Source organism: Cervus canadensis, chromosome 29 (assembly GCF_019320065.1).
Source record: "Cervus canadensis isolate Bull #8, Minnesota chromosome 29, ASM1932006v1, whole genome shotgun sequence".
NCBI classification, from domain to species: Eukaryota; Metazoa; Chordata; class Mammalia; order Artiodactyla; family Cervidae; genus Cervus; species Cervus canadensis.
Genome location: NC_057414.1, coordinates 29,994,176 through 30,013,550, shown reverse-complemented (window position 1 = coordinate 30,013,550; position 19,375 = coordinate 29,994,176). Strand labels below are relative to the sequence as shown.

The window sequence follows — 19,375 nt, the reverse complement described above, 5'->3', positions numbered from 1 at the left end:
GGCCCTTTTACTTGACAGGAAGTTGAGGTTCGGGGCATGAAGTGATTTCCCCAAAGTAAACCAGAGGTGTTCCGACCTCAGTCTAATGTGTTTGTCATGGTAGCACATTTTCTCTTTTATGGACGTCTGCAGCGCGACGGTTAAGTGGGTCACCTAATAAAATGTGGCTTGGACTGCACAGTGAGTCAATATGACTTCAGGTTTTTTATGGCAAAAGCCAGGAACTCTGATTTTGGAAGAAAACAGTAGCATAAATAGGACTGGCCCAGGGTGGGGTAGGAGGTGAAGAAAGTTGCAGAAAACCAGGAAAGTTCACAGATTCATTAGGTTGAATACTTCCTCCACAGAACTGTCTGGTCATCATCTGATTATAAATTGTTAACAGGAAACAGGAAGTCTCACGTGATAGAAGGTGTGAACTTGGTCAAAACACCCAAGCTCACTGGGTCTGTTTCCTCCATGACAATTTTGAACTAAATGGTCTGTAAGATTCTTCCTGTAGAAGAGCCTTATGCTTCTCTGCAATATTATGCTGTGCTAATTCCATGCAACCAATATCAACAACTTCTGCCTTCATTAATTCTATGTGGCAGATGGGCATTAAAGGAAAAGTATTGAAGGAGACAGAGCCAAGGAAGAGAGTGCTCATCATACTCCTACTCATCCTTCAAGGCCCCACTCAAAATGCCCTTCCCCCATGAAATTTTTCTTTTGCCTCGGGCAGATATTTTTTCATTCACATTTTTTTCTCCCTTAAACCAGGTACTATGAATTATTCACTTGTTTAAATGCCCAGAATTTAACAGCATCTGGAACAGGAAATCTCCACAATACTGTTCCACAAATAGAGACGATGAGAAATGTACTATAATGTTTGTTAAAACCCTCACCAGCGAAAACCATTTGCTGAGATGATTTTCTTTCTCTCTCAACCAAACCAAACCAACTGAACTAGACCATATCCCCAAGTAAGCACTTTAAAAATGAATTGGTAGCGCTAAAATGTCCTACCGAAAAACCCCTGAAAATGTGACGTGGCAAGAATCCTCGAAATCTTCACTTCATTTCCTTCAACAGAGAAAGCCCCTGCCTTTTAGCTTTGAAAGTGAGTAGCATCCATTTCCTTCCAAGAGCAACAGGCTTTTTTTCTTTCATGGAGTAACAGGTTCAGGTCGTATTTTTATGATATTATCACAAGGTATTTTACACCCCTGTCATGTTTTTGCAATGAGCAGCTCGAAGGGGATCAGCTTAGGTTTCTAAAAAAGCTGAGTGGACAAGAGACTTGGGGCCCACACTTGAGGTTTCCCACCCCAGTCTTCCCATCACAGACAGTGCTGGACTGGTACAGAGGTCATTTCTACAATTCTATGTGCCTGAGAGAACCACTCACCTTCTTTGACATTCAGCCGTGAGGACGGGTCCGTGTGGGAGGTTGTGTTATAGGCCAACAGTGAACCTGAAAGGTGAAACAAAAACATCAGGGTGTGTCCCAGACAAACTTCCAAGATGAAGACCAGGAAATGGGATGGATGAGAATGAATTGGGGAGCAGAGGAGACAGGGAGAAGGATGGTGGGACAGACAACTCCTTGAGAGAAAGAAAAAGTTAATGCCAGCCATTTGGGGGGCCAATCATGCAAGACTGTCACAGGTTCCTGGAGTCAGGGTCCGAGGAAGCTAGGACAGACTGCTCGTGGGTGGGTCACACACAGGCCCTCGCAGTGGCCATGATTAAGGATCTGGAGTTCTTGGGTCCACACTATAACCCAGCAGCGACACACAGCTGCAGACAGTGCCCTGGTCCTGCGACTGACTCCCTGTGTGACCATGAATGAGGGACTTTACTGGTCTGCACCTTGATTTCTTCATCTTGAACTGCAAGCAGCACTGGCAAACATTTTATCAAGACCAGATAGTAAATATTTCAGTCTCTGTGGGCTGAATACCACCTCTGTGGAACATCTCTCTGTTTGCTTTGTCCACGAGCAAATGCTGGCCAGATTCAGCTGCTACTTGCACTCCCATGCCTTGGAGGAGAGGCCTGGCCAGGTCCTTCCTGCTCTGATGTCCTTTGGGTGGACAGGTGGGAGAGGAGCTTGGATGGTCACGTTGGTGGAGAGAGTGCTGGAAGCTGGGAATGGGGTGGGGGTGGCAATGCTCCTCAGAGCAACTTTAGTCTCCCTTTACTCACATCTAAGAGAATACAACTAGACATAAGCCATAATACACTGACTTTCCTGTCATTGAAGGTTGCTGACATACAACCTTTTAAAATTCAATGTTCATGCAGAACTACTCTTAGCAAACACTAATCTGGGCATTTTCTAGTTTTTTCTTACCTCGCATGTAAAAAACTTCTCCCGTCTTTCTTAAAATCTAGGCTTCCCAGGTGGCACTAGTGGTAAAGAATCTGTCTGCCAATGCGGGAGAGGCAAGTTTGATCCCTGGGTCAGGAAGATCCCCTGGGGGAGGAAATGGCAACCCCCTCCAGTATTCTTGCCTGGGAAATCCCATGGAGGAGGAGCCTGGAGGACTAAAGTCCATGGGGTCACAAAGAGTTGGACATGACTGAGCAACTGAGCCCATTCCTAAAACTGGGCTTGTTCCTCTGTTTCCAGCAAGCCCAAGAGCTTTATTTTGGGAAATGCAGGCATTTTTGCCCTCCGCCTTGAGGCTCTGAAGTTTGGTCCAGAGGGCTAGAATCTGTTTTTACAAATGACGCGAGAGGCTGGACAAGAGTGTTGGAGGCTAAAAAGTCTTTCTGAACAATCCTTTCCCTGATCCCTGGGACCAAGTGGACCAACTTAGGTGCCAGGGCTCGGAGCAGGGAATGGGCTGCCAGACATTCCTATTTTTAGCCTCAAGTCACGGAAGGGACATGGAGTGGAGCGCCTGCCTCGCCCAGACGTGGGCGTTTGGTTGTGTGCCTCAGAGAAGCCGTGGGCCCTTTCAGGCCGGGCGACCAAGAAAATTTTGGAAGAACCATCCAACTGGCTAGAATCACTGACTCTGGGCTTGGGCGACTATGCCTTTCAGCTCTGAAACGGTTCCAGGCAAAAAAGGAAAAAAAAAGGTAGAGAGGGATGCTGGTGGGATTGAGACAGTTCTGTGCCAAAGCGTGGCTAGGTGGAAATACTTTTAGAAAGAAGGCAGTCACGTGCCTGGAATATCCGAGAACCGGATGCATTTGGTTATTCCATTCTCAAAGAAGTCGAGCACAAAGTGATTTTTACACTTCATCTAATATAGATCTTTATACGAATGAGAGTTTAGAGTCAGACCTGCCTCTCACCACTTGCCAGCCTGGTGACCTCCATCAATCTACCTCATCTCTCTAAGCCGCAGGCTCCTCCTCCATAAAACAGGATAATAATAACACCTACCTGATATGGCTGTTGTGAAGACTGAATAAAGTAATACACACAACTGCTCGCAACAGACCTTGGCTCACAATGAGTGTTCAAAGCACGCTAGGCACTAGCACGATTATTTTTACATCCCTTCTCCCGCAGACACCACAATGACACACAATAAACTCTTTATAAAAGAGCTCGCTGGGCATTTGTCCTGTCCTCTGGAATTAGAGTTATGAATGAGTTCTGCTGCAATAAGAAGTAACCCTCCATGACAGGAAGGAGGCTACAGAAAGAAAGCAAACGTTCCGAGGGAAGCGAAAACAGTCTCCCGAGTAAGACCAAGAATGTCTGCCTCTCTGTCCCCGACATTCTCTGCCTCGGGCGGAAACCTCATGGCTGGAGCAAATAAAGAAAAATGATGGTCTCAGAGGACTGAACTGCCTGAGTCATTAGCGCAGATGCAGCAGAGAGCACGAAGCTTAGATAAACCGCATTTATTAAATTCTCCCCTTGGTGAAAGTTCTTCTTTGGGCACACGTGAATTCCACAGGAAACTCCCAGAAAGCCTACAGAAAGAGTCGTTTGACCTCGGCAAAGCCTCCATGAAATACATATTTCATGGTAACCCCAGAGAAGGATTCTACCCTGAAGACTGTTCTTGGTTCACGTTTCCCCCCTAGAAGGAGAGGCTGCCTGCCTGCCCGTGGAGGGCTGACTCGGGGAGTCTGACCTCCTTCCCAAGGGACCAACTTTTCCTTCTCTCCTCCTGTTTTCATTTAACCAGTTTATTTAGCCAGTTCCTCAGGCTACAGAGAGTGGCAAGGCACACTCTTTCCTTAAAGGAATTCATTTGGAGGCAGGAAGGTCCTCCCTGGAGCCCAGCCTCTCACTCCGAGGCTTGGGACTTCTCCCTCTTGCTTTGGGGCCCCTTCTGTGTGTGGTGAACGCCACCTGGTCAGAGGAAACAGGCTGGGCGGCGAGGAGGGAAGCCTATGCTCTGACGTCATGTGCCGGATGCTTTCTCTCTGTTCCCTCACTTAATCCTCATACAGATGAGGCAATCAACATTCAGAGAAGTCAAGCAATCTGCCAGGGTCACACAGCCAGCAAGCCCAGGAAACAGGATATCCATTCTGGTCTATCGACAAAACCTGCCCTCAGTCCAGCAGACCTGCCGCCTCCAAGCTACACCTAAGAGACAGGCAGCACTCACTGAAGGTGCTGGAATCAGGACAGTGGTTGCTTTGGGGAAAGAAGGGGGTGGGGGTTGATGGAGAGGGGACACACGGGGGCTTCCAGCCTCCTCCTTGACATGGGGGTGCTCATATGAGTGAGTGGCTTCACACTGTGATAATTCCTTGACTTGTGCATTTATGATTTTTGCACTTCTCTCTGTTCAATACTTTAATTAAAACGTTTGTTGCCCTCTCTGTTGATGTCTTTATGCATGCATGCAGGTATCCATGTTTATCTACGTACTGGGGGCCCTGGAAAGCGCGGAGCGGCTGCTGCTAATGGAACAGGCTTCCCCATGTGAAAGCACAAGGACAAAATCATTTCCCATTGTCGAGTCCATCCGTCACTGGTACAGTATTTGGGATCTGAAAGAGGATGGAAATGAACAGAGGGAAGCTTGCAGGTGTGGGGAGCCCAACAATCGGGCTTTCTTCAGCCCCGTGCCCCCCCCGCCCCCCACAACGGACCTGGTCTTCATCTGGGGCACCTGCAGGCGAGACAATGACTGTCTGAGCGCCAAAGGCTTTGTCTCCCGCCTTGCAGAGACCCCGCCAGCCCCGCTGCCAGCCTATTGAAGCTGGACTCCCTTCTCTCTGCGTTGCCATCAATGGCTCTGGCTGGAGGGTGCAGGTGGGGAGGGAGGAGGAAGGAGGCTCTGTGCTCGAAACAGCCTGGCTGACGGCTGAATCTGGGGAAACCTGGCCTTTTGTTCTCCTTCACCGGTCAGACCGGGCCTGGAAGGGGTAATACTTCAACCGCTTAATTGCCGGGACCCATCACCTTTGCCCGAACATCTGAGGCGGCTGGTGCGAGCGCCACAAAACGCAAAATGTGTTTTCCATTAAGTTTAAATTAAAAATGGGAATCAAGATAGATACCTTTGCTGTGGTCCCCTGTCACCCAATATATTTCATGTCTCTAGTGCTGCCACTATTTCACAACGTGATTTCTTAGCCTGTTTCCCAGGTCAGACGCAGATAGACAGAACACAACTTGCCGTAGAATGAAAAAAGGCTCTTCTGCCTCCAGCCACCCTGCTGGGGACCTTTCAGGCCCAAACTCCCCCCAGCGGCCCTGGGTCTGAATTGCCGTTAGGGACAGCTCCCACTTCCTCTGAGGTCCGTCCCAATCTTGCCGTGTGACACCCAATCTCATTTCCCGCAGCCCGAGACTGTAAATACGGCCTCGGCCAAACGGGGTGTGCCTGCGAGAGATACTGATGGGGCCGCCTGGTGGGTCCAGAGTGCGGGGCACCCCGCGGAAGGCAGAATGGCAGGGCTGGCACCCAGATAGGTTTGGCCTAATCAGCCTCATTCCGGGAGGCCACAGGGAAGTTTTTCAGAAAGCATTTATCTCTGGGTACAAATGAAAACAGAAAATGCTGTGGGGAAAGTGGCCTGGCCCTCCAAGGGTGTGTCTGTGTGTGTGGTCAGGGCCTGAGGCTAACCCCACAGCAGGAGAGGGAAGATGAGGTGGCCCAGGTGAGCGGGCGCTCTCTGTACGGCCTGGCCTCTGACTTAAGAGTGCGGGGTCATGAGCCTGGCTGCAGCCCGGGACTCACGAAGCCTGGGTCTTAGATACACCAAGCTGCTCTCTACAGGCTCGGTGCCTTTGAACCAATTTCTGAAGCACTCCAGGCCTCAGTGGCTTTGGCTTTAAAATGGGAATTTATAATTAGCTGTCCACGGTGTCCAGAAGGGGGCATCTTGTCCCCGTAAAGTGGAAGACACCTGGGCAGATGCAGCATGAGCCCTGGTGTCCCCAGGGGACAGTAGAAAGATCCCAAGCACTGTGGGCATCTCCCCAGACCTGTCCTCCCATTTCAAGAGCAGGTGACATTACAGAGGGGCGGTATCAGGTACAGCCACTTCCTCCAGGCTGGCTGAAAAGCCAGGGTAAGGAGAACAGGAGCCTCTGGGCAGGCCAGGTACATCCGAGCATGCTAGGCAGTGCTTAGGACACGGACATTTCTTCTCCACCATGGAAAATACATTTTAATTTGAAACTTGGTTTATAAAATTTGAAAGTATAGCTCCTCTACCTGACCCCCAAATAAATACTCAAGCACCTTTCGTGAAAGAGTAAATATTATGTGTTGCTGTTGCTTAGTCACTAAGTCCTGTCCGACCCCACGGACTGTAGCCCACCAGGCTCCTCTGTCCATGGAATTCCCCAGGCAAAATACTTGAGTGGGTTGCCATTTCCTTCTTCAGGGGGTCCTCCCAACCCAGAGATCAAACCTGCAACTCTTGCACTGGCAGGCAGATTTTTTGCCACTGAGTCACTGGGGAGCTTCTTAATTCAACCTTGTCTTTTTTTCCATTAAAGTCCAGAAAGCTCACAGACTTCTGAGAGGTTCCACTGTTTTATAGTCTTCTGACTGAGGCTAAGTTACAAGGCCTTTGACTCTCTTCCATCCACGTTCCTTAGTCCTGCAGTGCTTCCTCCCTCTGTGCTGAGAAGCTCAGCTGTTTTCCTTTCACCTCCTTGCCAAAGTGGAACTGTCTGAACCTTATCCCCTCCTCCATGAAAGGACAGATGATAAAACATGAGGAATTAGCACCCATCTCCTGGCCTCTTCCCTGAGGGCTGGCCTCCTTGCCTCCACACAAAACTTCTGCTGGAAACAAGTCTGGGAAAACAAAGCAGTGTTTGAAGACAAGTTCCTGGGCCCTGGAGAGTTCCCCACAATACTCAAAGGGGACAGTCACCACAAACATGACCTCCTGTGGGGGTCTCAGTGGACCACCCACCACCAGGGGTCCCAGGGACTAGACACCAATGAAAAAGAGGCAAGAATCAAAAGTTATTTCCATGATAGGGGATCATTTTAAGCCTAAAGTCCTCAAAAGGCCTCCAGACTACAAGGCTATGCTGGGGCAAGTTTTTTTTGAACCTTAATACAATTAATTTTCACTTTTGCAGGCTGACATGGTTTTCTATCTCTGCACAGACCCCTTTATATTTTGCTGTTTCACCCAACATTATAGCCTATCTGTGGTTTGTTCATCTCCACTCAGCTCTAGGAATTTGCGCTGCTCCTAAGTTCCTTTCTGGAAATTTCGTATTTTTATTGCTTTGGGGCTATCTTTTATAACGTCTAGAAATATTTTGAGAAGGAAAGAAGAAATCCATCCTTTTTCATGCTCTGCTACCTACAACCCCCAAACCAACCTGTCTGGCCTCCACTTCTGCTCAGGCTGCTCAGCCCTCTGCTCTTTGTTATCTGCTCTCCTCCGACAGGAACCCTCCTGGATGGTTTATCCACGACCACCACATTTAACTCCTGGGCCTTCTGAGCAGAGGCTGGTTTTGCTTCAGCGTCTGTGAATTGGGTTCTTCTGTGAGAGGAAGTCCTAGCGAGGACCTGGGTATGTTTATGGACCCACCAGACAGCAGGGGCTGGGATCACATGGCATGAATGGCATCTCCCCACATTAGTCAGGGCTGCCCAGGTGGTACTCATGGTTAATCTGCTTGCCAGCGTAGGAGACAGGACAGACCTGGGTTCGATCCCTGGGTTGGGAAGATGCCCTGGAGGAGGGCATGGCAACCCACTCCAGAAATTTTGCCTGGGAAATCCCATGGATGGAGGAGCCTGGTGGGCTACAGTACAGGATCGCAAAGGGTTGGACATGACTGAAGTGACTTAAAACACAAAGCACTCACATGAGTCAGAATGTGCTTGAACACTCCCCATCAAGGGAATCTGATAACTGGGCCCTTTAAGGGCCCCACAGTCACTGTCCTCACGATCGTCCATCTCTTCTCCCACAAACAAAGAAAAGGGACCAGCGATTCCTAGACCGTCCGCTGTATGAGGCCAGGATGTGCAGAACGGCAGAATCGGTCAGTGTTTCTGCTTCTCTGGCGGTCTCTCCTGGTCACGCATCATGCTCAGCTTCGCTGTGCCCACTTCCACCCCCGCCCTGCCCAGCGAGCATCGCTGCAGGACTCTGTGCAAAGATCCTTCCTTAAAAAAATCCTATAAACACTTACAGAAATACGGATTGTTAGAAAATGCTCATTCTCCAAAGCTCAGAAAGACTGGGTGGAAAATTGCCCCCTTTTTTGAAACGATCATTTCTTGGGCTGACCTCATGTTGCAGCAAGACTCAGACATGAGGTAATTCCTCTGGTGTTAACATACACTGCATCACCCACACAATCCCACTGCCTACCAGACGCCTCGGAGGGGTGACCGGGGAGCCCGGAGGCACCAGTGGAAACTTCCGAAGGCATTTTAAAAGTTCTTCGTTTTTACAGCCAGTGTGTGTTGCCCCCCACCCCACCCCGCAGGGTACCCTGGTGCAGAAGGAGATAGAAGGTTCCAGGAATGGCGAGCTGAAGATACACTGAACACGGAAAACAAACGAAGAACTAACCCACCCAGAGCCCAGGAGACCAGGAAAAGCGGCCTTTAAACGCTGTCCAAGGATTTCAGTTTTAAAGGGGCTTTCAAATCACCAACCTCCTTCACCGTGAGGCTGAACCCCTGGCAGCCTTGACCGCAGACAGCAAACCTTGCATCCTGAGGCTGCTGGTGGATCTTCGGGCAGGGCTGACTACTAAGAAAACCCCTTGTAGGATGAACCACATCTGTTCTCCTGTAGCTTCCACTTCCCCACCTTAGGACCATCTGTTCTGGTCACAGAACAGTCCTTATGTACTTGGGGTTATCGACGTTCCACCTGCTTGGGGCTTTCCTGGTGGCTTAGACGGTAAAGAATCCGCCTGCAATGCGGAAGACCCAAGTTCAATCCCTGGGTGGGGAAGATCCCCTGGAGAAAGGAATGGCTACCCACTCCAGTATTCTTGCCTGGAGAATTCCATGGACAGAGGAGCCTGGCGGGCTATACAGTCCAATGGGGTCACAAAGAGTTGGACGTGACTGAATGACTTACACTTCTCTGGTAAAGCGTTAAGGCTGAGGTTATTAGTGGGTTTATCAAAATTCTGTTCCTATCTCTGTGTATATTTCATATCAAATGAAATTCATATCAAATTGACGGGGCTTAGTTTTAGAAAATCCTCATACTGGATAAATCCTTTGGACAACTGTGCCTTTTCTTTTACAGATTCTCCCTTTCCAAAGTTCTTTTCCTTCTCACTCTGCCAGAAGAGTCTCCAACAGATCCTAACCCATCCGTAGCATTTGCTACTCTTCCTGTTTAGCTGAGAAGGGTGTGTAGGTAACAACGGGTAGTGCCAGAGAAAACCCAAGAATAAGAAGAACTTCATGTGTAAATATTCAAAAACGTAAATCTATGAATCTACAATTTTGTAGGAACTTGAAATCATTGCTCAAGATAGAACCAGCCAGGGCATCTATCTATCTATAATGTGGGGCAAAGTGCTTCCAGAATTCTCTTGGGATTCTCTTGGGAAGGGTGCGACCAGCCTCCAGCAGACCTGCCACTCAACGCACACACACATGGCGGCAGTTCCCTAGTTTTTCCTCATGTTTTGTTTTCCTTCCTTTGACATGGCAGGACTGGGTCAGCCCCCTCGCAGAGTCCCTCGGACCCAGTGTGACCTTGGCAACTTGACACCCAGAGGTGCCGCTCCTATAGCACCCGCCCAGCATAAACCGAGGCAGGGACCCTATCTCCTTGCCCTGGGCTGTTACTATGGGAACCAGTCTGCATCCTGAGCGGCCAGGCAGAGTTCTCTCCAGCCCTGGGGACTTGGCACTACAGCCTCTGGGGGTGTTTAGCTGCCCAGAAACGGAAGGGACCGGGCACTTACTTTCCCTGAGGTAGCTGAGATGTGACAATAGCACTTCCGTGTTGTAGAGGGAGGTGGCTCGGAGGAAGTCCTCCTTGTTCAGTTTACACAGTTCCTTGCCGTCCATATTCTGAAAGAAAGACGTGTCGATCTCCATCAAGCCATACTCCTTTATCGCCCACTCCAGCCACTGCCGCACGTGCTCCTGTGTCCACAGCGTGGGGTCTGCAGGAGAGACAGGCTGTTAGCAAGGCTGCCGGAGGCAGGGCTCCTCCCCTTCTCAGTCTGGCCGTCTCTTCTCTCTCTCCCCACCTCCACCTTTCTCCTCCCTCCTCAGAGCCCCTCCCGCAGAGGGAAAGGGATCCCCCCCCGACCTCCGCCCCAGATGGTCCTCCCAGAACATCCATCTGGCTCCATCGCATCTGGTGCTGCCTGAACCACTTAGCACTCTGAAAAGTTCTTAGACGCAAAACTATGCACCCAGACAGGATGTTCTCTTTCAAGTCATTGGAGGGCAACTGAAACCTCTGCCTGAGAAATCATGGCATCAGAATGAAAATAAGCTCAGTTGCCTAGAGCAGGGACCAATGGCTCTGGAAAGGGCCACCATCCATATCTTAAGAACATCTGTGATTTCATGGAGCAACAGCAATCTCTCCTATGGCTGCAGAAAAGACGTGCATGGACACTTAGACCGCAATTCCGTCTCTGCAGGTGGAAAACCCAGTGGTGTTAAGTCTTCAGCTCAACTCCAATTGGGTTTTCTCCTTTTGGGGACAGTTGTATTGAAAGTTCTTTAAAATCATCCCGCCAGAATTTTTAGGATCCTCAAAGACGGGAAATGGTGTTGGAGGGAGAAAATGTTTTCACTCTTGAGGATAAATAATCTAAGGGCTGAGGTCCTAGGAACTCAAGGAATTAGATCTCCACTTGGGACACTCAGACTCCTTCCTAAACAGGTGTGTGTGTGTGGCGGGGGGGAACGTGTGTACTCTGAGTGCTGTGATGAGTTCTAGCAGATTCCACAGTAGGTGGAGCCCTTATATCATTACATATCACAATTTGATAACCAGCTCTTTCCTTGGCATCTAATTATTACAGAGTCTGACAAACAGTTAAACATGCTCATCAGAGAAGAAAGCTACATGGGTCTTGCCCTCTTGGAAGACCCATGCCCATGAAAACTCAGGCAGGAAAGCACAGAATTAGGCAACAGATTTTTGTGGTGGCAGTTTGAGGACTGGTCGGCAGAAGGGGTGACTATGAATTTGCAATCATGGAAGGTTTCCTGGAGGAGGGGAGGAGACTTACTAGCCCCTAGCTTCTACTGAACCTGTTTTATTAGCCTGCTCATTTTGTAGGAATATCTGTGCTACCTCTCCACCACCTCACTTTCTCATTCTAAGGGTCTGTTAAGGCTCTTGGTAAAAATGGGAGCAGGTTTGAATGATTAGGAAGGGCCGTGGGGCGAGAAGCAGGTTCATACTAACCACCCAGTGCCCAGAAACTTGTAACAGTCCAGATTTTGAACACTTCCTAGGTGCCCACTGCTTCAGGTATGCTATTTTTCAATGGCTGTTATCTTCATTCTGCAGGTGGAAAGTGGAGTCCTGAAACATTAAGTCCTCAATTTGACCTTTAATCCCAGTATGAGCTGGGGTTCGACTGAAAGCCTCCCAAGACTGCACTTAGCTGAGGGTCCCTGCACCCCAAGTCTCCTCCCCTCTCCCCTTTCACCACCCTGTCTTATTTCATTCAGGAGGTGCTTTGCCATCACTCCCAAAAGCAGAGCTACTCAGGGCTTCATGGTACAAGTCTGGAGCTCTTTCCTTCTCTGTCTCTCACATAAATTTCTTGCATTGTTTCACTTTTACTCTCCAAGAACAATTAGGCATGGACCATTGGTAAATGGAAATGATTTTGCACCATTTCAGAATTCTAAAGAAAAATGTCCTGGGGGACCTTGGATTATGTCACATATTATTTCATCAGCTCTCCTCTGCTTCTCCTAATCCCTCACTTTGAATATACAAGGCCTCCAATTCAATTTTACACTGTAGGTTTTATTTATTTTTATTATTTCCGCCCTTGCTTTGGGCTCTATCACAATATTATTTCTCTCCCTTTACAGCACAATGAATTATAAATCTTCCACTCTGGAGCGTGCTAAGCTCTTCCAAATGTATTTCCTGGATGATTTAGTCCTGGTTTCTTCCCATCTGAACTTGGAACTGGTGATGAACTAGGGCCCTTGTTTATGCTTGTCTTCAAATCCCACCATAAATCCAATGGGTTGTTCCACCGATGTTTTATGGCCTTGATTTGTGAGACTTTCTCTTATGTCTAGGAGGCTGACCAGGAGTAAGCCAAAACGTGTGAGGATAATGCTGCAAGATCCCGCCAGGAGTAAAGTAATGAAGTGAAGCCCTGGCTAGCGGATCCATGACACAAAGTGCTTGGAACATTTTTTGATGGGTATTTATGCTATTTTCACTATTACTGCTCTGGTGACCTTGGCCCCCTAAGACTGCCACCTTGATTATCTTTTCAAAAGTACTTCAACACCACTTCAGAGTTGAAGGGTCAACCAGTCTGGTCATCCCCCCCCCCCCTTCTTTCCCCTATCTTCTCCCCAAAGTGACTTCAGAAATGAGATGCTGTCAACATTTGGTTCAGAGACAACCTCTGGCCCCCGAACTCTTCTGTCCTTAAGATTTCCTCCCCATGTTGGCCACTGTTGAGAGAAGCGGGGGTGCGGGAGGAGGGGGGTAGAGTTTGGTTCCAAGTGAGCAAATGCTTGTAGAGGCTTGGTTCCAATGTGGGGAGTCCAGAAGTTTCTCTCCAGGCCAGTTTTAGCTCAGTTTCATTTCTGCCTTCTTTCTATGAGAAGGGAGAAGGCACAGTTCTCTTGGCTCTCACAGATGCACCTGAGCTAAACATGCCTAGCTGGTGTCCCGAGGGACGGGAGATCAGCTACAGATGCTTCTTTCTCGATGTTAGAGACAGAAGTAACATCACAAGGATGACGCTGTTTGCAGAGTGCCCGGCACCAGGAGGCACTCAGTATATGGAGCTATTCTTCCTCTTCCTCTGGGAGGCCACATGTTTATGGAAGAAGGAAATAAACATGCTTTATGAGCAGTTTTCAAGTCCTGCAGGGCACAGAGAAGTTCCTGAGAGCCCACCCCTCCCCTGCCTCACCTGTCCCCACCCCTCCTGCCCCTGCCACCTGGAGTCTGGCCTGGAGCACAATCATGTGTCTGGAGTCCTAGGAGATGGTGACACACAGCTTCCCACGGAAAGGAAATACAGAGGGCCGAGGACGGAGCGGCCTGTTACAGAACCACACCTTCTAGACCGACCCGCAAATTCCTCGGGATTACCTCAAAGGGACATCTAATCCTTGGCTCTCATTCACAACTGCATTTACACTTTCCCAAATGGAAGGGGTTTGCCTTTCGGGTAAACTTATTTTGGTAAGTCATTGACTGCCTCAAATTTGAACACTCTGGCTCCTTCTACCTGGCACGGACTCTACACGGGGTAGTTTCTCCTCCTTTTTCAAGCAGGCAGCTGAGCTCGCCAGCTGAGGCCAGTGTCCAGCCAGCACACAGAAGGCCTGAACAATGATTTTATTTTCTGTGACCAACAGCACCGACACCTAGGAAAAATAGCCTATTTTTACAGAATGACAAAGCGTGCTACACACATGTTCACTCTTTGTGTTAAATATAGTTGTTTCTATTTTGGACCTGGAAGAGATGGCTGTAATTCTGGAAAGGTGGGACCCTGCGGGTGCCAGGAAGTGCATGCCTGATGGACAGGACAGACCTCCGAGCCACTCTTGTCCTTAAAGGCAAGGGTGGGCATGTCTGGGTGTTCCCAGGATTCCTTTTGGGTTCAGAAGATCTTGCCTCTCCTCTCTCGGCAGGCCTCATCCGTGGAACCAGGCACGGAGGGTAGAAAGTATGATGTGACCTGTTGAGGGCAGGGCTGCCCAAATCTGTGCATCAGGGTTCCAGTGACATCTGGGAAACTGTCTTGGAGGGTGGGCAGGGAAGAGGTGCAGCTTTCCCAGGTAAGCGTTTCCATAGAGAACAGGGTACCAGGTGAAGATGTAGATGTCCCCGCCCCCAGGACGACTAGCTCAGAAGACTGGGGATGAGGGTGGCACCCAGTGAAAGGGTTCCCAAAGTACCTGCGGGGACGATGACCCTCCTCTCGTTGGTGGTCATGTTGGGGGGAGGGGGGCCGTTCTTCTCGTCCATGTAGCTGTTGTAGCTCATGGTGTTGGACTCGCCTCCGCCCACGAGCTTGCCGCATTTGCTGACGCTGCAGTCCACCGGAGACTCCCTGGAGCGAGAAGAGACAACGCCCAGAGGAAGTCATCAGTGTCGCTGTCGCCTTTGCCACCGGCGCATCCGTGCAGCCTCTGCCCAGCCCTACCGGGTGGAACGAGGGTGACAGGGGTGCTGCTGACGCTGCCTTATTTCTATCCACACGGCCACTAGTTTTCTCCAAATCCCAGCCCAATCCTATAATTACGGTACTTAAACACTTTCTGGCAGCCTCACTGCCCTCAGACTGGAGTCTGGACCTCTGAGTTCGGCTCTGCCTGCAGCTGACACTTTTAGCCTTGTTGCCAGGCGACCTACCCTCCCTAGGCGCAAGCACTGGAACTGGCTCCCAGACAGTCTCTCCCCACTCCCATTGCACCCTGTTTCGGCCGTGGCTCGCGGACTTGTCACACTGTGGGATGGTTAGCCTGGCAGGTGCCCTTCCCTTGGCTGGATTGGTGCCATGGCTTTGTTTTTTTTTCACCTCAAGCATCCTGTCCTAGTGGGCTTTCCTGGTGGCTCAGCAGTAAAGAATCTGCCTGCCAGTGCAGGAGACTCAGGTTCGATCTCTAGGTTGGGAAGATCCCCTGGAGAAGGAAATGGCAACCCTCTCCAGTATTCTTGCCTGGAGAATTCCATGGACAGAGGAGCCTGGCAGGCTACAGTCTATGGGGTTGCACAGTCAGACACATTTTAGCGACTAAACAACAACAGCAATCCTCTACAGTGCCGTCCAGAGGGGTTGAACAATCACCGAGTCCTGGATCACTCATTACTACTGCATGTATATCATTTCAATGTGCTTCTCATACAGTGTTCTACTTGCATCTCCCCATCACCCTCCAGGTCAGACATGACAAAGGTTAGCCGCTCTTTCCTCTGGTTAAGAAAACCAGAGAAGTACATGGCTAGCCCCTGCTATTTTGCAACATGGGAGCACAGGGCTTCAATTCAGCAAGGAGCATCTATGTGTCTGGAGATGGAGCTGACATCTCCCTTGTGGCCACCTGGGGCCTCAGCAGGCTGGCAAAACACACCACCTACCGAGAGCCGGGGCCACAGACTCTCCTGGTGTGCCTAGGGCTGTGCTATCCTGCCCTGCCACTTCTGCTCAGCCACTCCCCTCGCGCCAGGGCCGAGGGAGATGACTAGAGACCAAGGAGAGGCTGCCGCTTTCCCACCCCACCCTCCTGGTTGTCCAGAGCAGGAAGCATCAGTTCTGGCAACCTGGGAGACAGCCAGTCTTCACAAGAGCTCCAAACCAGGCCCTCAGACCCAGGAGTTCAGATAAGGTTCAGATTACAGCCGGCCAACTCTGGGCTGCAGAACCTCGAACGGCTTTCCAGAGGTCTGGCCGCTGCCCTCCCTCTCTCTGCTGTGGGCAGGAACAGACCATGCCGAAGCCTAAAGAAGCAGGCGAGGAGCAGGGTTGTGCCAGATGGGCCCGCCCATCCTGAAAAGGCAGCAACGCGGAGGGCAGGCAAGCAATGGTCGCTGAGCCCGAGAGGAGAGGGGAGGGAGCCTGTGGGGACACGGCAGGGGAGGGGGGAGGCCAGAGCACATTCAATAAAGAAAATTAAATGAATTTGTTTCTTAATCTGAAAGGAAAAAAATATTGAAGATCACTTATCATAGCTGGGAGATAAATGCTCCACTGAGATATTAGAAGTCAGACGGTAATTTTTTCCTGATGTCTTACAGAGGGGAACATGGGCTGAAAATGAAAATAAGATGTATAACTTACACATGTTAGAATTTAAGGTTTTACTATTCGCCTACTGTTTTTCCAGGCAGAGAACCAAGAACCAGCCGTCGGAGCCCCAGATTGTTGAAGGTTTAATGTCCCCATGGCAGTCTGAGGGGCGGCAGTAGCACTTCGGGGCTTTGCACCAGGGTTTGGCCCTTTGGCTTCTGCTGGAGCAGGACTTGGCCTGAGATGAAGCAGTCCCGGAAAGACCCCGGTCCCGCGCGTCTGAGCGTCTGAGCTGAGCTCCGGTGGAGTTGGCCGGGTCCCCCCGACCCTAGTCCAAGCAAACCGCAAGTGGGCGCATGCGCACACAGGCGCCGACGCCACCGGTGCAGGCACGCACACGGGCACATACACCACCCATGCAGGCGCGCACACGCGCATGCACGCATGCACACCCCCGCACCCGCACACACACACACACCACTACCACGGCCTGGCAGCCTTCCCCTGCATACTTGTCCATTGTGAAACAACCCAAGTGCAGCCGAAGTTTGGCGGATTAAGTTGGCCTTTAACCAAGAGAGCAACGTTTTCACCGGCTGGGAGAGGCCATGCCGAGGGTGGGGCGGCCAGAGCACACGCTTCCCGGCGGAGCAGACGAGAACACTTTTCTGCAAGGGGGCGGCGTCTGGGGGCGGTGGGCGGTGGGCAGGCGTGGCGGAAGGGGACTTGCCCTCCGTGGGCTGCATCTCGCTTTGGGAACATCGGAGAAATAGATGAGCTGTGAACATTCTTTTCCACCATCAGCTGGGCCTCTGGGGATTTCTGAGCCCAGAACACAACTCTGGCCACTCAGAGGTGAGAAGTCGGACCTCAGAAAGCATCGCAATGAAATGGCCCCTTATGCCATTGGTGCCCCGGGGCAGGGCTAGTCACTGGTACCAGGAGGAGAGAAAAAATAAAAATTTGAATAAAGGAATCGTTTAGTAAAAGCTGCCTGGTACCTCTCCTGGTAAGGAGTCTGAGCACCTTGGTGAGAAAGGCACCTGCTGGGTGGGGCCTGAGGGGGGCCTGGGGAGGACGTCTGAACAGGGTCAAGCCTGGGGCCTTCCAGCTGGGGTGACCACTGGGGTCGTCCAATGGTGGGGACCTCTTCGTTTCCGGTCCCACAGAAGCTCCCATGCTTCTGTGCCCTCCTCTCTCTCCTCCCACTCCCGTGTTCTCAGCTGCACCCGCTCCCCGGCAGGGCAAGGTGATCTGCTTGCTTGCCGCCCACCTGCCTGGGTGCTTGTCCTCTGGAACAAGACTCTGTCTTTGATCCCAGACTCTGCAAGGGGGTACCCTAAGGGAGACGTCCTGGCCCCCACCCTGGACCTCCGCCTTGTGCAGGCCGGCCCTCCTCTGACTCCTGGGAGAGAAGGAAGGAGAGCCCAGCCTTCCCCATCCACCTGCCGTGTTCCCTTCCACGCTGGGGTTGCAGAACTCTGTGCCTTGGCAGACAGCACAGGCCTCCCAAGGGCCCAGCCAGCTACTGGAAGGAGCCGGGAGTACAGGTGAAGCACAGCATAAAGGCTGCTCTTAAATGAGGCAGCTGGCGCCTGTGGAGAGGACTGAAGAAAACAAGGGGGGCACGCATGGAGCGGGGAGGCTTTGCCATTCAGCCTGGCCACTCTGCCGCTGACTTGTATTGAGACCTGCGCTTACAGCTAGCATGGGGCTGGGGTCTGCAGGCAGCTGACAGCACTGGTACAGGTGACAGGAGAGCCAGGGGCTGCCCGGAGGAGGTGGTGGCTCTGAAAGTGTAACTCAGAGCATGTCCTGCTCAGCCGTGGCTCAGAAAGCCACACACTGGAGGCCACAGCAAAGGCCATGTGGGCCCTGCAGCCTTGTCCTTTATTTTCACCAAAGGACATAAGATCTTTACTCCTCTGGTTTTATTTCTGTGTTCAGGAACCATTGCTTTAAAAAGTCGGCTGCTGGTTTCCAAAAGTGCCTCGCAGACTGTCAAATGATTTAAAACACAATGAGAAATCTTGAGCATTTGGATAACAGGAGATTTCAAAGACCTTGTCTGAAGATTGTTGTTGTTCAGTCACTAAGTTGTATCCGATTCTTTGTGACCCCATAGACCATAGTTTGCCAGGTTCTTCTGTCCATGGGATTCTCCAGGCAAGAATACAAGAGTGGGCTCCTGTTTCCTCTCCCAGGGGATCTTCCTCACCCAGGGATTGAACCTGCGTCTCCTGTGGCTCCTGCATTGGTAGGTGGACTCTTTATCACTGAGCCACCAGGGAAGCCCAATTACCTGAAGATAATCCCATTCAAATATGTGAACATCTTCCCTACCTTTTGGTTCAACTGAGAGCAACTTTACTCAGAGTATGGGATCCAGACCCACAGGTCTGCAGCCCAGGCTTACAGTGATGGATACCCAATGTCCACACAGCCAACAGGAGGTCCCCAGGGCTATTGGAGCATTAGCAATATCTGGCGTGCCTTCTACATCATGTGTATACTGCGGAAATCACACCAATCTGTGTTGTCTTCAGGATTTCTGTAGGAGCCATGGAGAGATGTGTGTATGTGACATTTTTGCTTTTGAAAAGGAGATGCAAAAGCAAACTTCAAGAAAAGAAATCACCCATAGTAAAGCTCTCACTCTAACCTATACTTAGTAGATGCTCACAGCTTCTCCAGAACCCTGAATACCCCTCCCTCTCAGCTTTCTGCCTGACATGCTTCTCATTGCAAGGTTCAGAGTGTTAGGAGGCACTTTAGCACAGGAATGTGCCGTCAGAAGCAGAAGTGAAAGGGTGTGTAAGGCTGGCCCTCCTGTGTGTGGGAGTTAAGTCTGTAGGTGTCTAATAAGGGCATTGGATCCTGCTGGCCAGCCTAGGCAGCGTCAGGGCAGACTAACAGTGAACTCTGGTCCAGCAACTCTGGCAAGCAAGTCTTTGCCATTCCCCTCCGTAAGTTGATATATTTTTTTTTCCTTCATGGGATGTTTTCCCCCAAACCCGTGGTTGA

General features: G+C 50.6%; 1 protein-coding gene across 5 annotated transcripts in view; it reads right to left on the bottom strand.

Annotated features, from left to right (window-relative positions):
• Nucleotides 1–19,375, bottom strand: part of FLI1 (Fli-1 proto-oncogene, ETS transcription factor) — a 133,480-nt gene that overhangs the window by 32,835 nt on the left and 81,270 nt on the right. For all 5 annotated transcript variants that reach the window (XM_043452694.1, XM_043452698.1, XM_043452696.1 and 2 more), the window contains exons 3-5: nucleotides 14,520–14,674; nucleotides 10,343–10,546; nucleotides 1,394–1,459 (exon numbers count right to left, since the gene is read on the bottom strand). In XM_043452694.1, coding sequence (XP_043308629.1) covers nucleotides 1,394–1,459; nucleotides 10,343–10,546; nucleotides 14,520–14,674 — 425 coding nt within the window. The remainder of the gene's footprint in view (nucleotides 1–1,393; nucleotides 1,460–10,342; nucleotides 10,547–14,519; nucleotides 14,675–19,375) is intronic.